The 23,046-nt window shown below is 42.3% G+C and overlaps 1 protein-coding gene across 1 annotated transcript; it reads left to right on the top strand.

Annotated features, from left to right (window-relative positions):
* The first annotated feature begins 1,976 nt into the window (after window positions 1-1,976).
* LOC116399872 (proenkephalin-A-like) lies at window positions 1,977-22,087 on the top strand. The gene is made up of 3 exons (XM_031877322.1): window positions 1,977-2,058; window positions 13,543-13,794; window positions 18,728-22,087. Exons 2-3 carry the CDS (start codon window positions 13,657-13,659, stop codon window positions 19,382-19,384), a joined length of 795 nt encoding a protein of 264 aa, XP_031733182.1. The 5' UTR covers window positions 1,977-2,058; window positions 13,543-13,656; the 3' UTR covers window positions 19,385-22,087.
* The last annotated feature ends 959 nt before the right edge of the window (window positions 22,088-23,046 follow it).

Raw genomic sequence — 23,046 nt, 5'->3', positions numbered from 1 at the left:
GGGCTCTGTCTATGTACCCAATTCATCCATCACTATCAGACCACACACAGGTTCAGGGCCGGCATTCACACTTTTCACAGGGGGCTAAAGCTAATGCCAGCTCACCACGAGGAGGGAGTCAAATTTGAAGTGTGACTTCAACACCCTAAAAGTGGGTTTTTGCTGTGGCTATTGTATTTAACAGAAACACAGTCATTATGATAGTTCCATCGCATGTACTAACAACTGATTGCTACTGAGCTAGCCACAGTCGGTCATTCCAAAACTTTGGTATAGACTGAAATACCTCAACAATTATTGGATGAATTATACATGTTTTACAGACTTTCATGGTCCCCAGAGGATGACTCCTCATGACTCTGGTGGTTTCCTGATTCTAGCACCACCAGCAGGTCAAAGTTTTTACTTATCCAGTGAAATATATTTAAATCTAGTTGGATTGGCACAACATTTTGCCCAAACATCCAATGTGAATCTAATGTGCTTTTGAGATGTTATTGTTTTGTTCTTCAAAATTCACCATCGGGGTATTTACTACCGTATTATAAAGCATTCAAATCATCACGCCGACTCGTCCACGTCACAGCCTCATTGTGTTTACTCGTGCTGACCGTGGTGTAATTTGTATATAGCCTAACATTAGCTTTTTACTTCTGCCGATTGCATTCACGCTTCAAAAATGAATCAATTTGTTAAGATTATCTTGATAAACAAGAAGTTTAAATGTCAGAATTGCTGGTTAACCATCGAGTTTGTTTTTTGTAATAATCCAAAATACAATACAACTGGCTTTTTGTCGAGTGACGCAGTGAAATGCTAACTTCTGTAAAAACACGTCATCCCTGCACCACTCTATGTACTGTATACTAATGGCTTTGATGATCCCCAGATATTTGTGATTTGAGTCAAAGGACTAGACAATTATTTGATGGATTTCCATGAAATATGACAATCATGTCCCTAACAAGATAATATCTGTGGTGGGTCGTTAAAGGGGAACCAGACCCATTTTCATAAATGATTCTAAGACAGTCCAAAAATATTAGTGGCCTGAACAGTTGTCGTCCAACTCAATTTTGTAAAGGTCATCAGGAATAAAGTTTGGAGCTCCAAAGACAATGATGTTCTGAGTATATGAGCACATTTTCTGTTTTTGAACCTAAACGGTAAAGCTGTGGGCCGGACGGCTAAACATGCACTTTCACGTGATAATTGTTACGTCCCTGCCTTTCCTGTTTAATATATCTGTGGATCTCCTCAACTGAACAATCAACATGTATCACTACAGAGAAAGCTCTCGGTACACGTCTTGCTTTGCATCCCCAAATCTCCTGCGTGACTCACACAGACCACAGACTGGTTGCGTACTCTGTCCATCGACTGCTTTACATTGTTCACTCTTTCATTCACAAGAAGAATAAAGTCTCCTGTTCAGGTGCGGTGCCATCGCCACCAACAAAACCCCCCTCCCCGGCACAAACAACCTCATCGACCCGTGATCATCTCCACGGCACTGCTTTCCTCACTTGTTCTCAACTTGATCTTCTGGGGTAAACATCCAGTTCAATACGCTATTGTTCCCCCCTGGCCTTGGCAGCCGGTTTGGCCTCTCGGTTGCTGGGTTTTTATGGACACCTAACACACAGGAACCCAGGATCAATCTCAAGGTGGATGATGCATACTTTTAGAGCCCCATTAGCTGGCTCGATGAAGACGAAACCGGTGGCGTAGGCGACGCCTTGCTACGTCAGTGCCGGAGGGTCACGGGTTGTGTGGGGTTTTTGTGCGTAACAGAATGAGGGGAATCCACCCCTCTCTCTCTCTCTCTGTCTCTCCCTCCTCTATGTGAGTGGTGATATACAGGGGAAGGGAGGGGGGATGGTGACGGTGGTGGTGGTGGGGGGGGGTTGAGCCAGGAGGGAAGGGGTGTGCCATTATAAGAAGCCTCAGAGGAGGCATGCGTTCAGTTGTTGAAAGCCTAAGGATACGAGCTGAGCCACCAAAACTGTCCTGTAAGCAGCAGAAGGAGGACAGCAGACCTTTACGTCACTGACACAGGTAAGGAAGTGCTCAAGTGTGACTTTTTTGTTTGTTCATAGGAGTGTGAGTCTACCTGCGCGGAGAGACCGTGCAGTTCAACGAGTAAGCGCTGATAAACAGACGCTTTTTCGGAGAGGAGAGAGCAGTTAATTAGGAGAGGACTTGTTGTCTGGTGTATGCACAAACCAGCGGCTAATAGATCCTGGGGGAACGTCGGTGTAGGGCAACCACTGTTAGGATTTTCCCTCTTTCATCTCCCCCCCCCCTTTTTTTTTGAACTGAGTTTTCTGCTTTGTCTGTTTCTGGCTTTGTATATTTGGGATTTTGATCTCAGGAGATGCCTCCTGTAAATAACCCTCCTCCCCTGCAGTAACCTTTTTTTTCCATTACTCTGATTGTGTCCCTGTGGCTCTGAAGGTACCACAGTCACCGTCGGCAGTACCCACATCACACCTGATCCTGACTTAATTAACAGGAGAGAAAGTCCCAAGTCGTGCTGAGAGAGCAGAGACGCTTAATTGCACTTTGCATTTGGCTAAGGTGTACCTGACTTTAATCTAACACAAGTAGAGTGTACATATAAATATATTTTATACACAAATAAGTTAAAAAAGCTACATTGATACTAAAAAAAGTAAATATATAAAAAGAAGAAAAATACATATATAAAGAAAATATATAAAGCAAATAGCTTTCACTAATATCAAAGCTAAATTGATTCAGTCAGAGAATGCCTCTCCAAAAGCAGCTTATTCATGGTTTGCCCTTTTGATAGATCATGGAGTATTATATGTCACATTAAATACATCACACAGAGGCTTCAAAGTAACGTTGACAAAAGCTATTTTATTCTACCTGAAGCAGCCCCAGTAGGATAAAAAGAAAGAAAGCTGGAGAAGTGAACCAGTTGAACGCTGCTATTATGCCAAGCGCATGATAATGATGATTTTAATGATAATGGTAATGAATGTGCATAATCTTTTCCCATTATCAGTAAAGGCGATAGTGGCGCAGACGGGAGAGAAAATGGGTGGTTAATGTGCCATTCACAGATAGATGACTTCACACAGGGGAAATGCTTCATGAGGACTAGAACATGCTTACAGGACAGAGTCAGACATTTTACCGGACTGACCGGAATCATTTATTTATTTCAGTATGTTAAGTGTTTGGAGTCAACCAATTTATGAAATTTGTGTTAATTTTGTGTAGCAATGTACTTTGGCTCATTGTCTTATTATTATAAGATCTATATTAATCTACCAGAGAGGCCTCTCAATATCTGATATTTGAAACAATAAAAAATAGATCATGCAAAGATCCATAGTAAATACCATCATTTTTGTAAATATATATCATATAAATCTAAAAATGGTTAACCTCACACTGCTGCCAAAGAATGTCATAATTTCATTCGCAATTCATTATTCCGTCTCGTTGGTTATAGTACACGATGAGCATTCTCTCTCTAATCAGCTGATAAACGCTTTTAGGATTGCTGCTGCCTGCGCTATGATTGAACTGATTACAGGATTTAGACTCTGAGTCAACATCCATTACGACTGCTTGCAGTGTTTCACAAACACAGATCCTCTTGGTGATCACAGAATTATCTACTGCGGGAAACCAGGCAAAGTTAGCCAGACATTCCCCCTATCTGTCGCCCCCTCTCCCATCATGAGCGAGTACTTTTTGCAGTCCATCACTGTTTTCTCCGCCTTCACTGTCCTCACCTTGATAAAAGTGGCGATCTTGTCTGGCTGTGCTAGATTGCTTTCGCCCTCCGGCTCCATGTCCAATGGATTAGTGCAGGTGTCAACGCAGCTTAACAGCAACCAGATCAGTGATGACACCCTGTCAGCTAACCCTCTGCACAATTTCAGCCACGCAGTCTGGGGACCGAGTGCATCATTAAGGGCGCAATGTTCCTGTTGCCTTAATAACCTTTTGTTTTCCAAAAGTCTATTCTGCTATTCTGCTGTGACCATTGACACTTTCACTTTTTAAAACGTAGTCTCTGTGGTTGAGCTTGATGTCAGCGTATCCCCCCCCCCTCACACACACGTCAGTGCATGTCACTTTCTTTTCTGGTCTCTTCGAAGTTTAAAAAAAAGAATAGCAAAACAACCCTCTGTAACTTTAATACAAAGAGTCAAGATTCATGTGAATGCAGCTCTCTGCGAACAGCATCCGCCGTTTGTCTCTTAACGAATATGCCGTGAGACAGTTTATCAGCCAAATCGAAAGTTGAACTGCACGGGGAGAGTTTTATTTCAGAGCTATAAAAGACAGACTCCATGTGGACTGAATGAAATGATTGTTGGTGTGAGTTCCCCCTATGAAAGACATTCTATCTGACGCTGGGGAGGATCTTCCCTCAGGTGCAAATATGTTCCCCAATTAAAAGAAACCCTGCGAGTGCAACTGATGGAAACAATAGCAATGATATGCTCAATTGATCTGATATGATGGTGCCTCGAAAGGAATACGAAGGAGTATGAAGAGTAGCGTGTCTCCACTTAATATGCGTTTGTGAGAGCGTTATAGGCTACGCGGGATATGAGGTGAGAATCAGATGCAGTTTATCACATTTCCAATCAATATGTGCTCCACGGTCTGCATGAGATAAGAGTTCCTAAAGCAAGATGACCAGGAAGTCTGATTCTATCAGCAGATATGATGGCAATAAGACAAAGAGAATTCCTGAGACAAAACGTGTCTCTGTTGCATGTAATTGCAGCATCATCGCAACCTCGATGACCTTCGCGTTTGACCTCTTTTGTCAACGCAGAAGGGGAATTGACGAACTGTGAGCATCGTGCTCCACGATGCTCACAGTTCGTCAATTCCCCTTTTGCGTTGATGATAACCAGGTTTCTGTGCTGTGACGGGTCAGGTAATCTGGTCCACTCATGAAAATCTGGTGCGGCTGTGGCGGACACGTCTAAATGGGATTAAGCACATTCTCTCAGATGAGTCATTTCAGGAATCCGTCCTGAACGCGAGGGAAGGGCACAACTGCAAGCCCACCTCCTGGTCGTCTGAACTCTCCACTGAGTCACGCACTGTTTATCTGAGGCTGTGCACACTGGATTTACACTGTGAGATGATTCCGTGGCTGTGTGTGTGTGTGTGTGTGTGTGTGTGTGTGTGTGTGTGTGTGTAAATCCTCCTCAAACTGAAGGTTTTTGAAAGAGTAACTTGTTATCTGTGTTTGGACAGGACAACAGTGGTCAAAGTTTGGTGTTGATTTTCTTTGGGCTTCTGTGGATGTGAGTTTTGAGTTCAAGGAAGAAGGTGATGCCAAGTTAGTAAGGACACAGGAGTGGTTTCAGAAGAGAGATCCTTTTTAGTTATCATGATGTTTTTCCGTGTTAAATACAAAGAGCTCTGTGCTTTACTTTCTTGTTTTTGACTGATTTTAGTGTCTTTTTAGACAATAAAGTGTAGATAAAAATATTACCCGAAAAAAAACGAGTGAGTCCCCTTTTCAGTCCTGAGGACTGTCTGCAAGGGTTCCTTTCAGGTTTCATATCACCCCAACAACTATAGACTTAACCATAGATAAGAAGTGGTAGTACTCACCCATTGGTTTGTGGACTACAGTTTTGAAGCTTCGAGTTTGGCATTTTGGTCGTTGGAACCACTAACTAACTCACTAACTGAAAACACACTGTGAAAGGGTTTAAGTTCTAAGACGAAAACACAGACAACTCCCAGACCGGACAACGCCGTGGTAGAGACCTTTCAATCACAAGGTAGCCCCGCCCTAAAGCATCCCCTGCTTTATGGTCTGTTTGACTCTAAATGGACCATCATTTACTAAATGAACATCATGCTGTATTGAAGAAGACTTGAAACTAGAGATTGAGACCATAAACTCATGTTTATAATGTTTACTGAGGTAATAAATAAGGTAGAGTCATTTTCTATACAACCATACTTCTTACCAAAGTGGTCTTGCATGAGGTCCAATGTTCAGAGAGGTTTTAGTTTGAAAATCGACCTAAAACTATAAAAGTGAGGTGGACATGTGGACCTTCATCCCCAGTGGAAATCAGGCCCTTGGTTATTTGAATAACAACGTGAAAACAGAAATGTTCTCCGTACGCTTTGGGAAGAGCAGAATAACCAAAAACCATTCTGGAAATGGTTCCATTAGGGATGGAGTTTTAAATGAGTTTATTGAGTACAGTCTAATTGCAGGCAATCAATGACCTATGAGAGATACACTTTCTTGTGTCAAGAGGCTGGCCCGATGAGTCACCATGTGAGGAGCCTGTTGCAGGGAGCCTGGTTCAGAAGACGTCACTCATTTAAGGTTAACGGCCCTCTGCAATGTTGATTTAACAATTACAGTTAACGTGGGAGTGGAATTATTTTACAATTCTTATTTCTGTGTGCTGATTTTCTACAGATCCTTCCATTTAAGAAACCATCTAAAAGCCTAACACATTAAAGGGTCGCAGCACCCCAAATTACAAAATAACGTATTTTCTCATTTACTTTTAGTGTATCTACCCAAGCAGAGTGTGATGGTTTTGGAGATATCTGCCTCGGATATATCTGACTCCACCCTTAAACAATGGGGGTGAATGTCCCTGTTTATCTGGAAATTCAGTTTCCACTCGCTGAACTATACCAAAGAAGTAGTCCTTATTTAACAATGTGTTCTGTTGTCTCCTAGATATTATGCTTGTATAACTGTGTTTGTATGATGATGACGTTTGCAACTTTTTTTATTTTTGAACTGCATGGCAAAGAAGTTGGGCGTAGGAAATGCAGGACTATGGCACTAGAGACCAGGGTTCACATCCTGTCTGTGGTTAGGTTCAGGCACCAAATGCGTTGGATGTCTTCAGTCTTTTCGGTATTAAACTGATAGTTGCTATGAGCGAATATTGTATTGCAAGAGTAGACATTGTGGGAGAAACAAATGAACATATCACTGAAACGTTTAGTTTATCCTCATTATGTTGATTTAAAAAAAAAAAACATGCCTTACATTTCAGTCTAAATGCATTTGCTGTTGTATATAGTACGAAAACTGTAATCTCAGGTGAAATAGAGTCAAATTACAATAAAACCCAACATATGTTCTGATCTGCCTCTGGTGGTGTACGGCCGTGCATGCTGATATATTAGGTTTGATGTGCTCAGGTTTTGAGATGTCTGTCTCTGCCATTTCTTCCTCCACCTCAGTACAATGGAGGTGAATGGAGACGCATTTGTCGCACTCACAGCATTTAATAATGACAATTGGTATCAACAGTTTTCACAGTTTGGGACAGTGTTGATTTCTTCTTTTTTTATGAGCTTTCACAGCCTTACCTGTATTCTAACATTGTATTAGAATTGAGGGAGAAATCCCAGAGACTGTTATTTAAAACCTGGACAAGGAAAACTATCTCCAAACCACTACGGATTACATTTTTCACTTGAGTAAACTAACCCTTTAAAATAATAGACTATATTGATTTCACACAGGCGTCTGGAGAAATGTATCAGAACCAGACTGGAGAAAACTATGAATTTTGAATCAGTATCATGAAGCCCCGTCTTTGTCTTTCCCCCACTCTCCACTCACACACTGAACTGCACTTTATTGGCCCGTTATCCCACATCAACGCATTTCAACAAGCGATTTTAAGCGAGTGTGAGGCGATAAAACACTCATGAATCTCCTCAGGTTATAATTAATCAGGCACCATTAATGGCCCTGCAAGAAGTAATCGGTAGAACAGGAATTGTAATCATTTTCCCTTCATACAAAGTGACCACATCTTTACGCCAGCCATCTTTGCTTGTCCTGGCTTCAGTTGAGATCTAAGCACAGCTGGAAGAGACTAGAAACCTCAGCAATATGGCATGAAAGATAAAAAGCCACAATCCACAGATGTGGAAATGGAGATGAGTGGAGGAAGAAAAGAGGAGTGCTGAGGTAACAATGGGAAAGTGGATGCAACAGGAAGCAGAGAGAGTCCTCTAAGTTATCTGTCCTTTGTGTTTTCCAGCTCCATGCAGGTGACTAATGGATGAGATAGAGGGAGGCAGAGCTTTGTCGAGACCAGCGCCAATCTTTTCTTCTCCCTCCCCCCCTCTCACATTTGTGACACCGTGGCCCCCTCTCCACCCTCCATTACAGCCGCTAATGTTGATTTATCCCAGCGGTAACTCTATTAATACACTTCGCTTTGCAACTTTGTGCGCGGTGTTCACGCGGCTCGCATCCCGCGAGGCCATTGTTGGCGGCAACGTGAGGGGGTCAAATAATTAAAGATGATCATGTGGATATTGCAGTGTTTTACAATAGCATTAATAGCAAATGAATGATGATATCGTTAGGCTGTATGAATACATTTACAATCATATTATAATTCGAATTGCGGAGTCAAACAGGATAATGTCAACATATCGGATTTTTAAACTCAAAACTGCTTCAAAGTAATGAAATATACAATCCATTATTGAAAAACTTTATCTTAAATCACTCGTGTAAGCCACTTAAAGGGCCAGTGTGTAGCATTTAGAGGGTCTATCAGCAGAAATGGAGTATTATAATAATAAGTATTTTTTTCTTTAGCGTATAATCACCTGAAAATAAGAATCGTTGTGTTTTTGTTATCTTATGATGAGCCGTTTATATATCTACATACGGAGCGGGTCCTCTTCACGGAGCCAGCTGCCATGTTTCTACAGTAGCCCAGAACGGACAAACCAAAGACTGACCCCAGATAGGGACATTTGCATTTTCACGTTATCGTGTCGGCCACCGTCCTCCACGCCTGACATTTCAGTCTGCTGCATTCTGCAACCTCACAGCTAGATGCTACCAAATACTGCACCTTTAAGAAGGAATCTGTTCGTAAGAGTGGTTCTAGCATGAGGCCTAATATATTTTTGACAAAGTCAAGAAAGTGGTGGGGGGACAAAATCCAGCTACTCAACATTACTCCAGAGATTCTTATGTATTTCAGGCTCGGACAAAAAACTGTTCCCAGAAAAACAAAATGCATGAGACGGGTGGTCCTTTAATGAATGCTCTGATTGCTTCCTGCGTGATTGAAAGGGGAGAACATTTTCTCTCGGAAACATTTTCAGGGTCTTAGTTAACTCTAATGGAAGCATAAAAGAGGGCATTTGTTTTGGAAAGAACCGAGTAAAAGCATTCATTTGTGCAAGATGGAAAGACTAATCTAAATGTAGAGGGACATCAAGCCCTTCGTTATGGTCCACTTTCTTTTTGCTTTCATGCCAGCGTTAATTTTAGAGAGCGAGGTTGTTTGTATTTGTGAATGATTAAGATATATTTTCAAATGCAGCTCTTCCCAGGCTCCTGGGCGGATTGTGCTGTCTTGTTTCTATCTGGGGGAAAGCCTGGCGTTCAGTGGCTTTCCCTTTCCCACTCGACCGCTTTATCCGTGTTCAGTGCATCGTATATCAGCTCCCTGCACCCAGTCGAGTGCTAGCTCTGTCAGATAGATTATGCAAATGACATGAAAAGTTAAGGATAGCTGAAATAGTATGCAAATGTATAGGGAAGGGTGGCGAAAATGGACCAGTGGCAATATCAAGACCAAGAGCTGTATCATTACTGGAGTAGGGCAGAGAGAAGAGTGTGTAGGTTCATGGCTCAAAGTGTCTCAGATGTGAAGGGCACAGATTCAATTTGAAGTTATTGAGATTATGGTCAAGTTGGTACTCTTTCTTTCTGTCAGCAGCTGTTGGCCACAATAATCCACGCATGCCATGGAAAGTATGATAACCATGACATGAGGATACAAAATAAATTACCAAAATGATTCTTATTTACTGGAGTGGTAAAAAGTGGTGAATAAGATATAACTTTTAGTAATCAGATCACTGTATCTCCATTTAAAGGTGAGTAAGCCTCTCAACGGCTCTCAACATGGCGACGCCTGAGCCGACGGCTTCCAGCTAACGGTGCAAACAGTGCTAACAGTGTTAACTGGAGGGGGGAGTCGGAAGGGTGGGCGCGACGTTATCAGCTGTAACCTGCGTATGAGAGCAGCGGTGAGCTAACCAGCTGGGGCACACTCACACGCGCTATGATAGCAACTTACTTAGCAAATAGTTGTTTGGTGCTATATTAATGCTCTGAATGTCATATATTACTCCTTTTAAGAAGTGTTTCTCTTACAAATGACCATTTGACACCAAATAATTGGTGATCTCATAACACTATCCTGTTATTCTTAACCTTGCCAACATTGTCATGATCCCAAAATGTTTTCTTTCTTTAGAGACTGTGATTGTAGCATGCAGTATTTAGTTATTAGTATTTATTTAGTATTTAGTATTCTGCTCTTAAGAGAATGGAGAAAGCTCCAAAATAGGTTGTATAGACATGATGACATATGAAATGTAAGTATAGCATTCTGTCTTAAGAAGACTAAGCTAACTTAAGCTTTGACACTAACTAGCATGCTAACATGCACAATGACAATTTTGGTTGGCCCAGTAGTAATGTGTTCACCCTCTTAGTTTGGCCTGCCTGGGACAGTGCCCCACTTCATGACAATCCATCCAACGGTTGTTGAGACATTTCATTCAAAAGCATCCATATCCACCTCACGGTGGCACGAGAGGAAAAGTTCACCAAAGTCCTCTAAGCGAGAACCATGAATGCCTGTAGGTATGAAATATTTCAGACTGGACCCAAGTTTCATCCTCCCTGCCTCCTAAATGCCCTTCTTTCAAAACCCACATCTCCCGTCTCTTGTCAAGCCCCAGCTGCGATAACGCTGGTGTTATTTGGGAACTCCTCCACTGCCACATAATATACTATTAAACTGTTTTCACAAGCGGCCATTTTAAAATGTCGTCGCAGGGTAAACCATGGGTCAATAATTGATAACATTAATTACGGCCCTGTTCAATGTAGGTGGGCCTTTGTGCATGCAGGCTTTCTTCAATGGCTGTGACACACTAAATGGAACAGGACCATAAATGATTTTATCAGTCACACCTGTGTTTACCCTGCTATGACACGCGAAAATGGCTGCTGTCGGAGGGGCATAGTGCTCCTCAGAACGAGTAAACTGAACCTAATGTGTAAAATAAGTGGAGTGTCGCTTTAAAGGCAGTATTTCAGTAGAGATGTGCCTTTTACATGTGTAAATGATTGTGGTTTCTTCTCCTCATTTGATTAATCACATGGTTGTAAAAGCAGAGATTCAGTATATTTTTCGCTTTAGTCAGCTTCTAATATGTTCATTAACTCTCTGTTGGAGAAAAGAAAGCAGCTCACATCATTGCTGGCTCCGTGTGCTTTTCCAGTCGGCTGCACTGAATCTGCAAATGCAACTTCACTCATTATGGAAATTTTGTAAAAATCCCTTCAAAACTGGATAAATTGCCTCAACACAGCTTTAAAAAAAGTACACTCAAAGTCAGTTAGAAAGTTTTGTCTTATGCATGTGTCTTCATCGAATCATGAAGAAACTAATGTTACAAAATACTGAAAAGCTCTTTTGTAAAATGAAAATGAAAGCTACTGATAATGTGCTGTTGTACCTCAGATGATCCGATGGCAAACAAATGGACATCCTTTGTCTAATTATAAAGCTTCTGACGGACATTGCAGGACTTTTCATTAATAGTAATATTGACAAAAAAGCTCATATAAATACACTCTGGTCGAATATAATTAATGTGTGAGAGCGTATCTTTGTAATGCGGGAGCGTATCCAGGGCCTACACCATCACTTATGCTGCGCTGGTTTACTCATTTGTTCAACTCACTTAGTAGGGGCCACTTAAGGGAGCACATAACAATATCAAATGGACTTAGTCAGCAGGCTAGGAAATGATCATTGCTCAAAACATCTCTGCAAGGCAAATAAACAGGTCCCTCTAATGACTTCCCATAAAGACGTTTTTATATTTCTAGATGAGCCGAGGTCACACACGACCTGTTTCATGTGCTGTTGACTACGAGTGGTAATGTGGTACAGTGGAAATGGTCACGGTGTGCTAGTTTTTACTTATTTTTACCTCAGTGTACCCGTCGATACGACACCCGCTCTGTGTTTTGTAAAATATTTCCATTCACTCTCATCAATCTGAGGTCTCTACCATGGGACTGGGTTGTCACTAGCTGTGACTGCTACCCAATGGCCCCTGTTCTACCGGGGGCCCATTCTATACTCTTAGGGTTTTATCCAGAATCCAATCAAAGGGTTCCACCAAGAGCTCTTATATATTCAAAGGGTTACATCTGGAACCTAACCCATGGGGTTCTACCGGTAACTTTTTTTGTGTTCCAAAGCATAACCCCAAAGGCCCGGGAATGATGTGATGCAGCGCAAACCTAAACAATCGTGGGTCACAATCACAGTTTTTAGTGGGGTGTGGGCTGGGCTGTGGGCGTTCCCTCACAAAGAATTGAAAATGGTTCTTAATCGAACCCATAGTCTTACAAAGAACCCTTGTAAAACCCTTTCTTCAAAAAAGGGTTCTTCAGAAGCAAATGGTTCCAGGTAGAACCTCAGGCCTTGAGTGAGAACCCGTTTGGAGCCCTTATTTCTAAGAGTGTACAGTTTTCTTAAAAAACAAATGCTTTTATCCATTATTACTCACTAAAACGCATTCAGTTTAACCTCGAGCTCCACCAACCGTCTCGAATGCATTTCCCTCTTTGTTAAACATTTGTAGGCAAAGTATTTTAGATACAGCCTTGTTTACTTGCTGCCTTTTTATTCACTTCCTCTGCTGGCACATTGCTGCATATCCTGCCCTGGTATTTCACCACCTGTTAATCAGTGTGACACCATTGGTAGGACTGACTCCCGCGTGAATGTTGTGACTCTTGTGGGCATGAGATATACAAAACAGGGACTTACTCATAAAAAAACTCAGCAAGGAGCCTTAGAGTTACTTAATAATTGTTAAATACCTGTACATAAAGGACATGAATATGTTGATTCATCTCAGCCACGGTCTTGGCTCATAAACATGCAGAGGCCGTATGTTTCTGGTGAGCAGTCTGTGGGCAGGAGCAATCTGTTATCTTCTGAGTGGCTGTTGATTCTTTGTTATCTCTGTGTTATGGGATGATACAGTGGTGAGTAACAGGATAGATGGGGGTCAGGGAGTGGAGGTCAGGCACCAAACAGCGTGCACCTGGTTCACAATTTTGCAGCCCCCATAACAAGCGTTTTTTTTTTGATACAGGGCATGACCCATGTCCCGTGTCTATGATGTCTTCGAGCACAGATCTGCTCATTTCTGCTGTCTGATTTCCTGCACTGATACAACGCTGCAGCCTGTAGTGGCTTGCTTCCTGCCCACTGGAAAATACCCATTTATCTCATTTATTGTCTCAGGTTGTACTCTCTCTCCAATCCACCCACATTGTCCATCCCCTGATATTGGCTCCCATCACCAACGCTTTGACTGACCGCCCAAATCCAGCTGATGATTCCTATAAACTGGAACTGATGCAATGCTCCTGTCACTCCGTCTGCTTTCTCCCTGTAGGCTGGACCCACATCCCAAAGGCTTTATCTTCCAGATTCTCCAGCTGGTGACCCTTTGTTTTAGACTCTTCCCTTGTACCTGCTCGACTCCTTGCTCGTCTGGCTGTGCTGAGCGATGAAGATTCCTCTGTGGTGCCTGGTGGTGCTGCTGGCAAGTCTCTTCACCCCTGGACACAGCGACTGCCAGGGGGAATGTGTGGCCTGCGGTGTGCTCTTGCAGCAGCAGCAGCTGCAGCAAGTCTTCAACACCATGGTGAGTATTTGTGTGTGTGTGTGTGTGTGTGTGTGTGTGTGTGTGTGTGTGTGTCATTGTTTGTCGTCGTGAGTCACTGTTGATAAGAGCATCCACCTTGTAGTGTGTGTGCCAATGTGGTTACAGTGTCACCCTGATGGAGGTGTTTGTGTTTGTGATTGTCTGAGTTATTTTAAGGCACGATAAGAGCTTCTACTTAATTTGTTGTTGTGCACTTTGTTGGCCTGTGTATTAGGGAGTTAATATGAGGGTAGAATGATGTGATTATAGTGGTTTTCTTGTGCATGTGTCATGTTAGTCGAAGGCCTAAAAATTGTAACAAGTAAACATTTTCTGTCAATTAAAGCCAAAAAGCCTCTCAACAAATCTTTAAAAAAATATTTTCAGGTTTTAAACTTCCAAACTAGAAAGGACCAGTAAAATAGAATAAAAGAAGAAAATAAAAATAAAATAACATAGTAAAATTATACATAATAAAGGGAACATCTTTCCACTAGAATATAAATAAATAAAATGTTCCATACTCAGTAGGAAAATTGAGTGAACTAACATTTAAATGAATGATAGAGCAGCCTTCGTTTGATTGCCCAGCCATGCTAGCAACTCTGTGAGGCTGTTCACAGTGGTGCTTTGAGCTAAATGCTAACATCGGCATGCTAACATGCTCTTAATGACAATACATACAATCCTGTGTTTATCAAGTGCAATGTTTAAAGGTGCAATGTACGGGATTTGGAGCATATCTGCCTCCACACGGCTCTTACCACGGTAACGGCTAGCAAGCAACTAACAGTGCTAAGATTTCAAACTACGAGAAAAATGTGCTAACAGAGCTAACAGTGTTTACGTGAGTAGGAACCATAGGGTGGGCGCTAGGCTTCAGCGACAACACCGTTGGTCAGGCCTACATTTGGGGAGACATTGTACTAAAACATTTTTTTAAAACTCATCGTGACACTAGAGGAACTGGATCCAAAAAGTCCTTAAGCTTGATTTTCAGGGAAAGGGAGTTGAGCTAAAATGAAAATAATACTGAGCTGCCCAACAGTTGGCATTTACATTTCAACCAGACAAAATTGGTGTTATTTCTGTCTCATAGTGGAAGAGGGGATTATTTGCATGTGTAAGTATCTATGGCACTTGTGCAATGCTTCGTGATTAACATGAAGATACCAGTCTCGGCACTGAGAGAGTGCGATTGCTCTCCGAACTCGAACCGAAACACCAATGCAGCCCAAAATCTCATTTCCAAACAGTGCGAGACGCAGCGGGTAAATGTCCGTGGACGTCCATGAATAGCTGTAGAATGGCTAATTTAGCTGATAATGATGCAGAGAAAGACAGCTGGGACCTTTTGGGGAGTTGTAATAGAACTCTATAATTGACTGCTGCTCAGTATCATCAGCCCAGGCTTACATTGGTGACTGACACATTTTATCAGTTCCTCATTGTGTTTGCTGCTTTCCCATTGAGCCACAGATGGAATCCACTGAGCAATTCCATTGTTTCCCTCTCCAGACCGCAAGAGTGTGTGTGTGAAGCCGCCGGTGTGTGTTATAATGTCAGGACTCATTGATTTATTAGTGCACACACCTACACACTCGTGAACGCGTCCACACATGCACCCAGACATACACACACACACGGAGCATTTCATAGCATCATCCCTTCCAATGACTACACTCATAGCTTAATGCTAATCTTAAGGGTAAATGCCAACTTTTGTTTACATTTGTGCTAATCATCTCTGCTACAGCTATTATTTACATAATTCTGAGCAGCTTCTGCATGTTGTCTTTGTATATGAATTTTCCTACTTTCTGTAGAGGCCTTTTGACTTTATTTGACAGATGGCAGAACGTGTGACAAAGGTCCCCCTCCAGACTTGATGTAAGGAGTCTAACCTTGACATTATATTTAAGTACCAGCCCTGAACCTAACTCTCCTGACAAAATAAAGCCTTTGAAGGTTCCTCACTACGGAGGATTCTCACAGCCTATTCATCCTCTGGCCCTCACAAGTATATAAATACATCACTGCCTGCGTACACACACACACACACACACACACACACACATCCCCTCTCACTCATAAACTCCTTTAGATTGCTCCATTGATCTGACGTGGAGAATGCCCTGGTGTGCTCATTTCATTTACGATGGATAATTAATTTCCGCTGATAGATTCACAGCGGAACTCCCTCTTCTCCCAGTCCTTTGATGTGAGCAGGTTTTCCGATAACAATGCAATTTATCTCATTTGAGGAAGATTTGACGAGTAAATGGGATTTGCTTCTTACCTCAAACTGAAATTTAACTCGGAGGGCACGGGAGTTCAAGGAAATGGAGTAAGGAGAGATGTGTGTGCATAAGCTGCAGCCTGTTTACCCTGTCTGAAGAGATAGTAGTGCATTGTGGTTTTCTATGTTTAAGGGCATGAATGATCAATTCAGTCATATTTTAAGTGAGTCAGCAGGTGAAAAAGTGTTTTCACCAGACAATCACAAAAATAAAAACCAGATCACTGATTAAACAAACTTTAAATGTTCTTCATACGTCCTTACCTCCTCACTGGTATGAGGACTGTGAGTATTAAGGCATGACGCTGGCTGACAGGTGTGATGATAATAAGACAGGAAGGTCATTAGAACTGCAGAGAGTCAGTGACTCAGCTCTGACAAGTTCATTCTACATAGAAAATACCATATGTCATTCAGTCAGGTACACTCTCGTCATAGATTTTAACCATTTATTGCAACAAATGGAAATACAGTTAAACTTAGCGATGATGGCTCCGCTCTTTGAATGCTCCCCGGATTAGCCAGCAGCTACCAAGCCAAGACGAGGGAGCACCGAGCAACAACCCCCAAGAGTTTACAGGAATGAGCCGAAGTACGTTTTTAAAATACATTTCAACCATTTGCCATGAAAGATGAACTCTAAACTAGAAAAGGGTGGAGGCTGGGGTGGAGGAGGCAAAGCTTTGCCCGCAGTGTGGTCTGTAACAGCGTAGGTGTAGAATGAATCAGTGAGGAGGGAGTCGTATTTAAATAAACCTCCTTGAAGTGAGAGTGGCTGTGATTGGTGTATGGCCGATTGGAAGCTTCAATTGGCTGGCTGTCAGCTGGTTACATCTGGGGGCGTATGACTTCCGTGTCCTGCATGAACTTACGCTAGCTTCATTTTTAAGACCAAATACATCATTACCAGAAATTGAAGAGCCAAAGTGAAAAAGATTGGACATAATTTACCTGCTGTCCTTCAAACTGATTTGCAATTTCTTCCAATTATATTCTGTCAATCATTTTTGCAGAACTGGATGTCACATTTACAAAATGATGGACGTACGCGACTTTTCATATATACGCCGAACACAGCGGGAACAACGCCCAGTAACTCCCATGACACATTGGCCATCCAGGTCAGGAGACTACTCTCTCAGCCTGGGTCTGGTTGTAGCCTGCGGCAAAGTAGTAACACTTTTCAAAAGAAAGAAAGTTTACTTCAAAAAAAGGAACTGCATGCCATAAATGATATGCTGACCTTGGACAATATGTTCATAAATGGCAATAATAATGACAAACCCACAGAGAAATAATACTGAACTCTGCAAACTACCTCAACTCCAAGCAGCATTTTAGCAACTTTCAGCAATTGTTTGGTTTTCCCGTGCTGCATAGTACGGCAGAACCTGACTCAGTTGGAACCGTGTCCTTTTGGGTTTCCATTCGAAAAAGTTGTGGATAGTACCTGGAACCTGGTACTTTATTTTGGTAAGACCTCGGTCGGGGTTCCAAGTGAGCTGAGCCGATACTAGAAGGTGGAGATCAAAGAGAATTGTCCCATTCCAAACACCCAAGCTACCAGCAATAGCAAAGGTAATTCTTTATTTACTCAACCCAGATTTTTACGAAAATGGCCGCCCGCAAAACTTTGCATTACAATACTCAGTTGTCCATGGTCTACAGTACGTACACTATGTACGGGGGTTCCTCGGTCTGGTTGACGATGAAAAGATCCAGCACAGAGTTTTGTGTTGAAGATGATGTCAAAGCAGGTTGACATTGGCATTGCGACGATCCCACCTACACTGAGAGGTTACTATCTGCAGTGAGAAATGAACTAGAGAAAAGCACCATGGTACAAGTGAGTCGAGTGGAGCTGAACCATGCAGTGGAAGGGAGGCATTGGTGGAGCATTTAGCAGCTAAAGAGACAGTTTCTCAAAAAATGGTGAAGACCAAAACAGAGCTAAACCATTACGTTACACACCATCAGGTAGCCGAAACTCCAAATGGATGCTAATGCTGCTACATGTCTGCTGTATGTGTGACAAGGCTGGAAAACTTGCAAATACTTTATAAGAGTGTACTATGTCAATCATTATATTCAGCTTTCTGTTGAGTTTAGCCCCCAAGCAGACATAAAAAAACAGATTAATTCAGCTTTAATTATCTACATTCAACCAAGACAATAATAATGTTGACAACTATAACAAAATCTATTTGATAATGAACTGATCACTCTCAATAGGCTACGATGCTGCCATGGTCTGTTATGCAGTATCTTGGTGATGTATAAAGCATCAAAAGATCAAGTTTGTCTGTGTCCAATCACTTGTATCATGAGTCTGTTGGGGATCCTGTAATGGATTTATGCTTCTAAGGAATAAAAATGATGTATTCCTGGCTAGTGACAGTTTAAGCCTCACTGACATGGAGTACTTGCCATGGCCACTATGGCCACCTTGTGTTTCTTTAGGTCTTCAATTGCTTCTCAGGCCTTAGAACTGGTTCCTCTTCAAACTCTCCACCAATGACATGGCTCGAAACAATTTCAACAATCTGAATTTTTGATCGTTCTCTGGATTGATAAATTCAAGTGGATCCTTGAATGCTCTGCCTTGACCCGTCCCTCTCTCTTCTCCCTCTGCAGGTGTGTTTGTTGGAGTGTGAGGGTCACGTCTCCTCCTCACTTACATGGGAGGTGTGTCAACGTGCCGTGAAGCTGTCCCGCCATCCCACACTGTCTGAGGGGGGCGCTCTGTTCAAGAGAATCGGAGAAGAGCTGGAGCTGACCTCTCTCGACCTGAACTCTGACAGTGAGCTGCTGCAGTCCGCAGCCGCAGAGCGCTTCGCGGAGGGGGAGCGGGACAAGGTGCCCTTTGAGCAGCGCAGTGTCCAGTATGACTCATCGCCGCTGGAATCCTCCGAGGGGGGGGAAGGCCTGCTGGGCCCGGATCTGAGTCTGGCAGACGGCGAGAGAAAGCCAAGGGAGCAGAGGAACGTGGGGAGTGACGGCCAGCAGGAAGGGTTGAGCGAGGATGAGGGCTCGGAGGCCGTCACCTTGTCCAAACGCTTCGGCGGCTTTCAGAGGGGGCGCCACGGGTACAGGAAGCTGATTGGCTCGCCCATGAGGCCCCTACAAAAGCGCTACGGCGGGTTCATAGGCGTCCGGAAATCCGCCCGCAAGTGGAACAGTCAGAAACGGGTGAACCAGCTGCTCAGGCAGTACCTGGGCATGAGGAACAGCCGCAGCGGCAGGTTCAACAACGCCCCCGTAACTCTGGTTTGGAGGAAAAACCAACTGTAATGTGTTTCCGTTTGACCTCGCACCCCAGTTACCTCAACCAATCACATTTTCATCAGCTCACTCACACTTTGAAGAGCAACGTCGCCATCGTCACCAGAGGAACAGACTCCGCCATCTTGCCGCACCTCTCTCTGTGTCTCCAAGTAACGAGGAATGTTTTTTGACCGTGATGTCCTTCGTATCAAGCACATGTTCATGCCATTCTGTGAAATAAAAGAATTAGAGAAGTGCAATCGAATATATATTTTTGTGTGTCGGCATAATAAAGAAAAAGGGCCAAATGAGATTGGAAAAGTGGTTCACCGCGAGCTTTTCACCAGAGGTGAGACCTGAGGGCGGGACATTTAAAATCACGCTGAATGCACTTTCATGCATGTGTGGATGGATGCTTTGTTTTGCACTCCGTGTTATGTGAGCTGTTACTAATGTCCATCTCTCATGTGATGGACCTACTTGTTACTACATAGGTTTCCCCTTTTTAAATGGTATTTTGGGACGAAACAAATCACATTATTATTATTTCAGATTGTTCAGTCAGATGGTTGGACACTGCTGAAGCACAAACTGTTAATTGCTGATAAAGGAATCTAATTTTCTGCTGAAGGAACTTCATTAATTAAACACAATGGATGGGAAATTTTAAATTTTTAAATTTTAAATTTTAAAAATTCCTCAAACTCACTAAAACTCTGGATCTCTCCTAAAAAGAAGCATTGTTCCCATTGCTTCATTCTGAGATTTGACAAAATAAATTAATTTTACCTTTCTATTGTATTCTAATTCTGCACCATTTGATGGGGGGATATCAATGTAAAGCTGGCAAGTGATGAGTTTCTCTTCCAGGAAGCAGCAGGTTAGCAAGCTCACGAGGGCTCCTCTCAGTGGAACCATACTGCCCTCTAGTGTTTCTTTGGATACTGACTGCCATGTCCTCAGTAAGATTTCATGTACTTCTTTGGATTTTTCTGCAATTACAGTGAAATGATAACTAACATAAGATGTCAAACATACAGATACACTTGATTTATGGCTGATATGTCCTTCCCACTCGAACTGAAAGAAAGTTCCCGAAAGACAGAGAAACGTATTATCGCTCATTCTGACAGTATTAGTAGTGTCTGTCTATTAGCCAAACATCTAAGGGACTGTACACAAATGATTTGAGTGAGGATGGGGGCTGAACCTTATAGTTCCCCTTTTATAAAAGCAAAGCCTCCAAAGCAATTGAATTAGTAGAGTTAATTTCACTATTAAGAACAAAACTAAGGTAAAGTGTGGAGAATTGACTCTTCGCTAAGTCCCGCCCTCAAACGCCAACTGGCTAATCATAACGTAGTGTGGTTTCAAATGTTTTTCATGTTGTTAAGGCTGGTTAAGTGGATTTGGAGCTCCTCCTGGTTAAACGTTGCATAATAGTGATACTCGTTATCCGGGGTGGTTGGAAGGAGATACGTTTCTACATAAAACCCTGTGGAGCTAACATTAACGTACAGAAGCTATACTGAATGTATACACAGGCTGCTTTAGCGTTTTAGTGATTGTAACCGTGAATAAAGACTTATAGGACCAATGTTGTTCTGTCTGGATCTCCAGGTGATGTGGTGGTTCACTTTAACTCTGTGATCTGTAGCTTCAGCTTCTATCTTTATTTTTTTTAACCTGTTTTCACTGCGGAATCAGTTTGACATGCTGGATATATCCTTCAAACACAGTGAAGGCCTTTCGGTCTGCTTCTCTAGGAAATCAATTTCTTTGCTTTTCAAAAAACTAGACTATGTCTTCAGTAACTGACAGCTTGTAGCAGCAGGGGGCGGGGCTTAGCGACAGGTCAGTTGTAGGACAATTCAGTATACCTAGATTTAACCCATAATATATGATTATAGCAATAATCTTACAGCCATGAATTTGCACCTTCGAAGTTCCAGAGTTGTTTCAGAAATTGCAAATCCTCCCCGCACGCAGATCCCAAATATTCCAATTCTATTTCATCTAATCATTTTCGTACAGTCCCTAACTTACCCTGCAGCTCTAGAAATGAGGGAGCAAAAGTTAGAAGTGAGGTGGAGGTGTAACCTCCCTCCACCCGGGGACACTTGGTCATGTCACTGTAGTCCAGAAGTGCATGAAGCTGGAAACTGGCAGGGCCGCTGGGTGTGTATCGCACTGTTGGATGAGAGAGGAGGTCTAAGTTACACCCGCCCTAGAAACCACCCTCCTAATGTCCCATTTAAGAGCAGGGAGGAGGAAGGGGAGGGGGGAGGGGGGGGTGTAGTGAAGTGAAAAGTGCATGTCAGCTGTGGTCATTATTATACAGAATAACACATTTCTGCTTGGGTGAAAACATGTTAATTTGTCCTGCCCATCAACATGTTTCCCTCCACTTGCAGGTCACATCCATTCTTTTGCATCTTAACAGCGTTTAATTGTTTATTCGTGTTTCAATTACAAGGTGTAATAACGTATGCGTATGAGTGCGTGGCTGATTGCAGTGTGACTGTGCACATGCATGTGTGCGATTCTCTGTCAACCCAACACAAAAAAAATGGAACTTGTGAATACAGTGTACATTTCAGACTACATTTCTAACATTATACCATTGTTCTGAGTCTTCATACAAAATGTGTATAGAGAAAACTACAATAAAACAGTTTGCTATTTCTTTTGTGGACTGTCATGCAGAAGGAAAAAACAACTACCAAACACTTTTCAAATTCTCAGTGATTTTTAATTTGTGTTTGACAATATATTTCCTCTTTTTTTAATTAATTTTTTTTATTGCTTTTACAAACTCATTTGCCTAATGCTAGTCCCACTGCCATGACTCCATAGCTTAAAAACCATTAACACTGGTCGTATGCCAACACACGGGCAGGAAGGAAATAGGAACTTGGTTGAGTCGAACCAAATGTAGCTTATTCTTGTGAGTTTATATTCTAACAAAGTGCCAAAAAACATGAATTAATAAAAACAAAGAATCTGCCCAATACACAGGCGGAACAAGACGATAAAAAAAAAGAAGGTATAAAATACTTGTACGTAACTCAAAGCACACAATATAATGTACATCATAACCACTGTGTAACCACTGGAAGAGAGGATTGGAATAAAGAAAACAGCCAAGTAGCAGTCTAATACAGTGGAGCTACAGGGGCAGTAATATGAACCTTTGGATAAAGTAGGAGAGTATTGTAGGCTTAGCACATCACATGGTCAAAGTCAGTCAACAGTTAGCACCGTCGCAGACTTCACTTTTTAGGATCAAGTTACAAAGATACAGAAAAGTCCACTTGCATTTATTTAGGAAAGGAAACAAAAAGATTGAGACTACATCCACACTAATACCTCCATGCCCACGAGCGTTTTAGCACCATTTCTAGAAGTGATCTCCGTCCATACTAACATGCACGAAAACACATATTTCAGGAACTTTCACGCACGCTCGTCGTATGCGTACCGGTGTAAACAGGAAGCAGACTGTCTACTCTGCGGTTTGAAGAACAGCGATGGCGAAAAGTGAGACCAGAGATTTCTTAGCTTGGACCTGTTAAAAGGAGCGTTTAGGAGGATCCAATGTTAAGAACTATGTAATAAGTATCAACTGAAAAATAAGAATCAATGTGGGTTTTTTTCCTTCAAATGAGCCGTTTATCTCTATTCTGTAG

This window comes from Anarrhichthys ocellatus, unplaced genomic scaffold, assembly GCF_004355925.1.
Source record: "Anarrhichthys ocellatus isolate YVR2014 unplaced genomic scaffold, GSC_Weel_1.0 scaffold133, whole genome shotgun sequence".
NCBI classification, from domain to species: Eukaryota; Metazoa; Chordata; class Actinopteri; order Perciformes; family Anarhichadidae; genus Anarrhichthys; species Anarrhichthys ocellatus.
Note: the sequence above shows the minus strand (reverse complement) of the source record. Positions and strands in the feature narration are given on the sequence as shown.

Bases quoted from the DNA above. Each gene is read 5' to 3' on its own strand.
- LOC116399872 (XM_031877322.1), top strand. From the start codon at position 13,657: ATGAAGATTCCTCTGTGGTGCCTGGTGGTGCTGCTGGCAAGTCTCTTC. The intron at 13,795-18,727 runs GTGAGTATTTGT...CTCCCTCTGCAG, and splicing joins AGCAAGTCTTCAACACCATG to GTGTGTTTGTTGGAGTGTGA.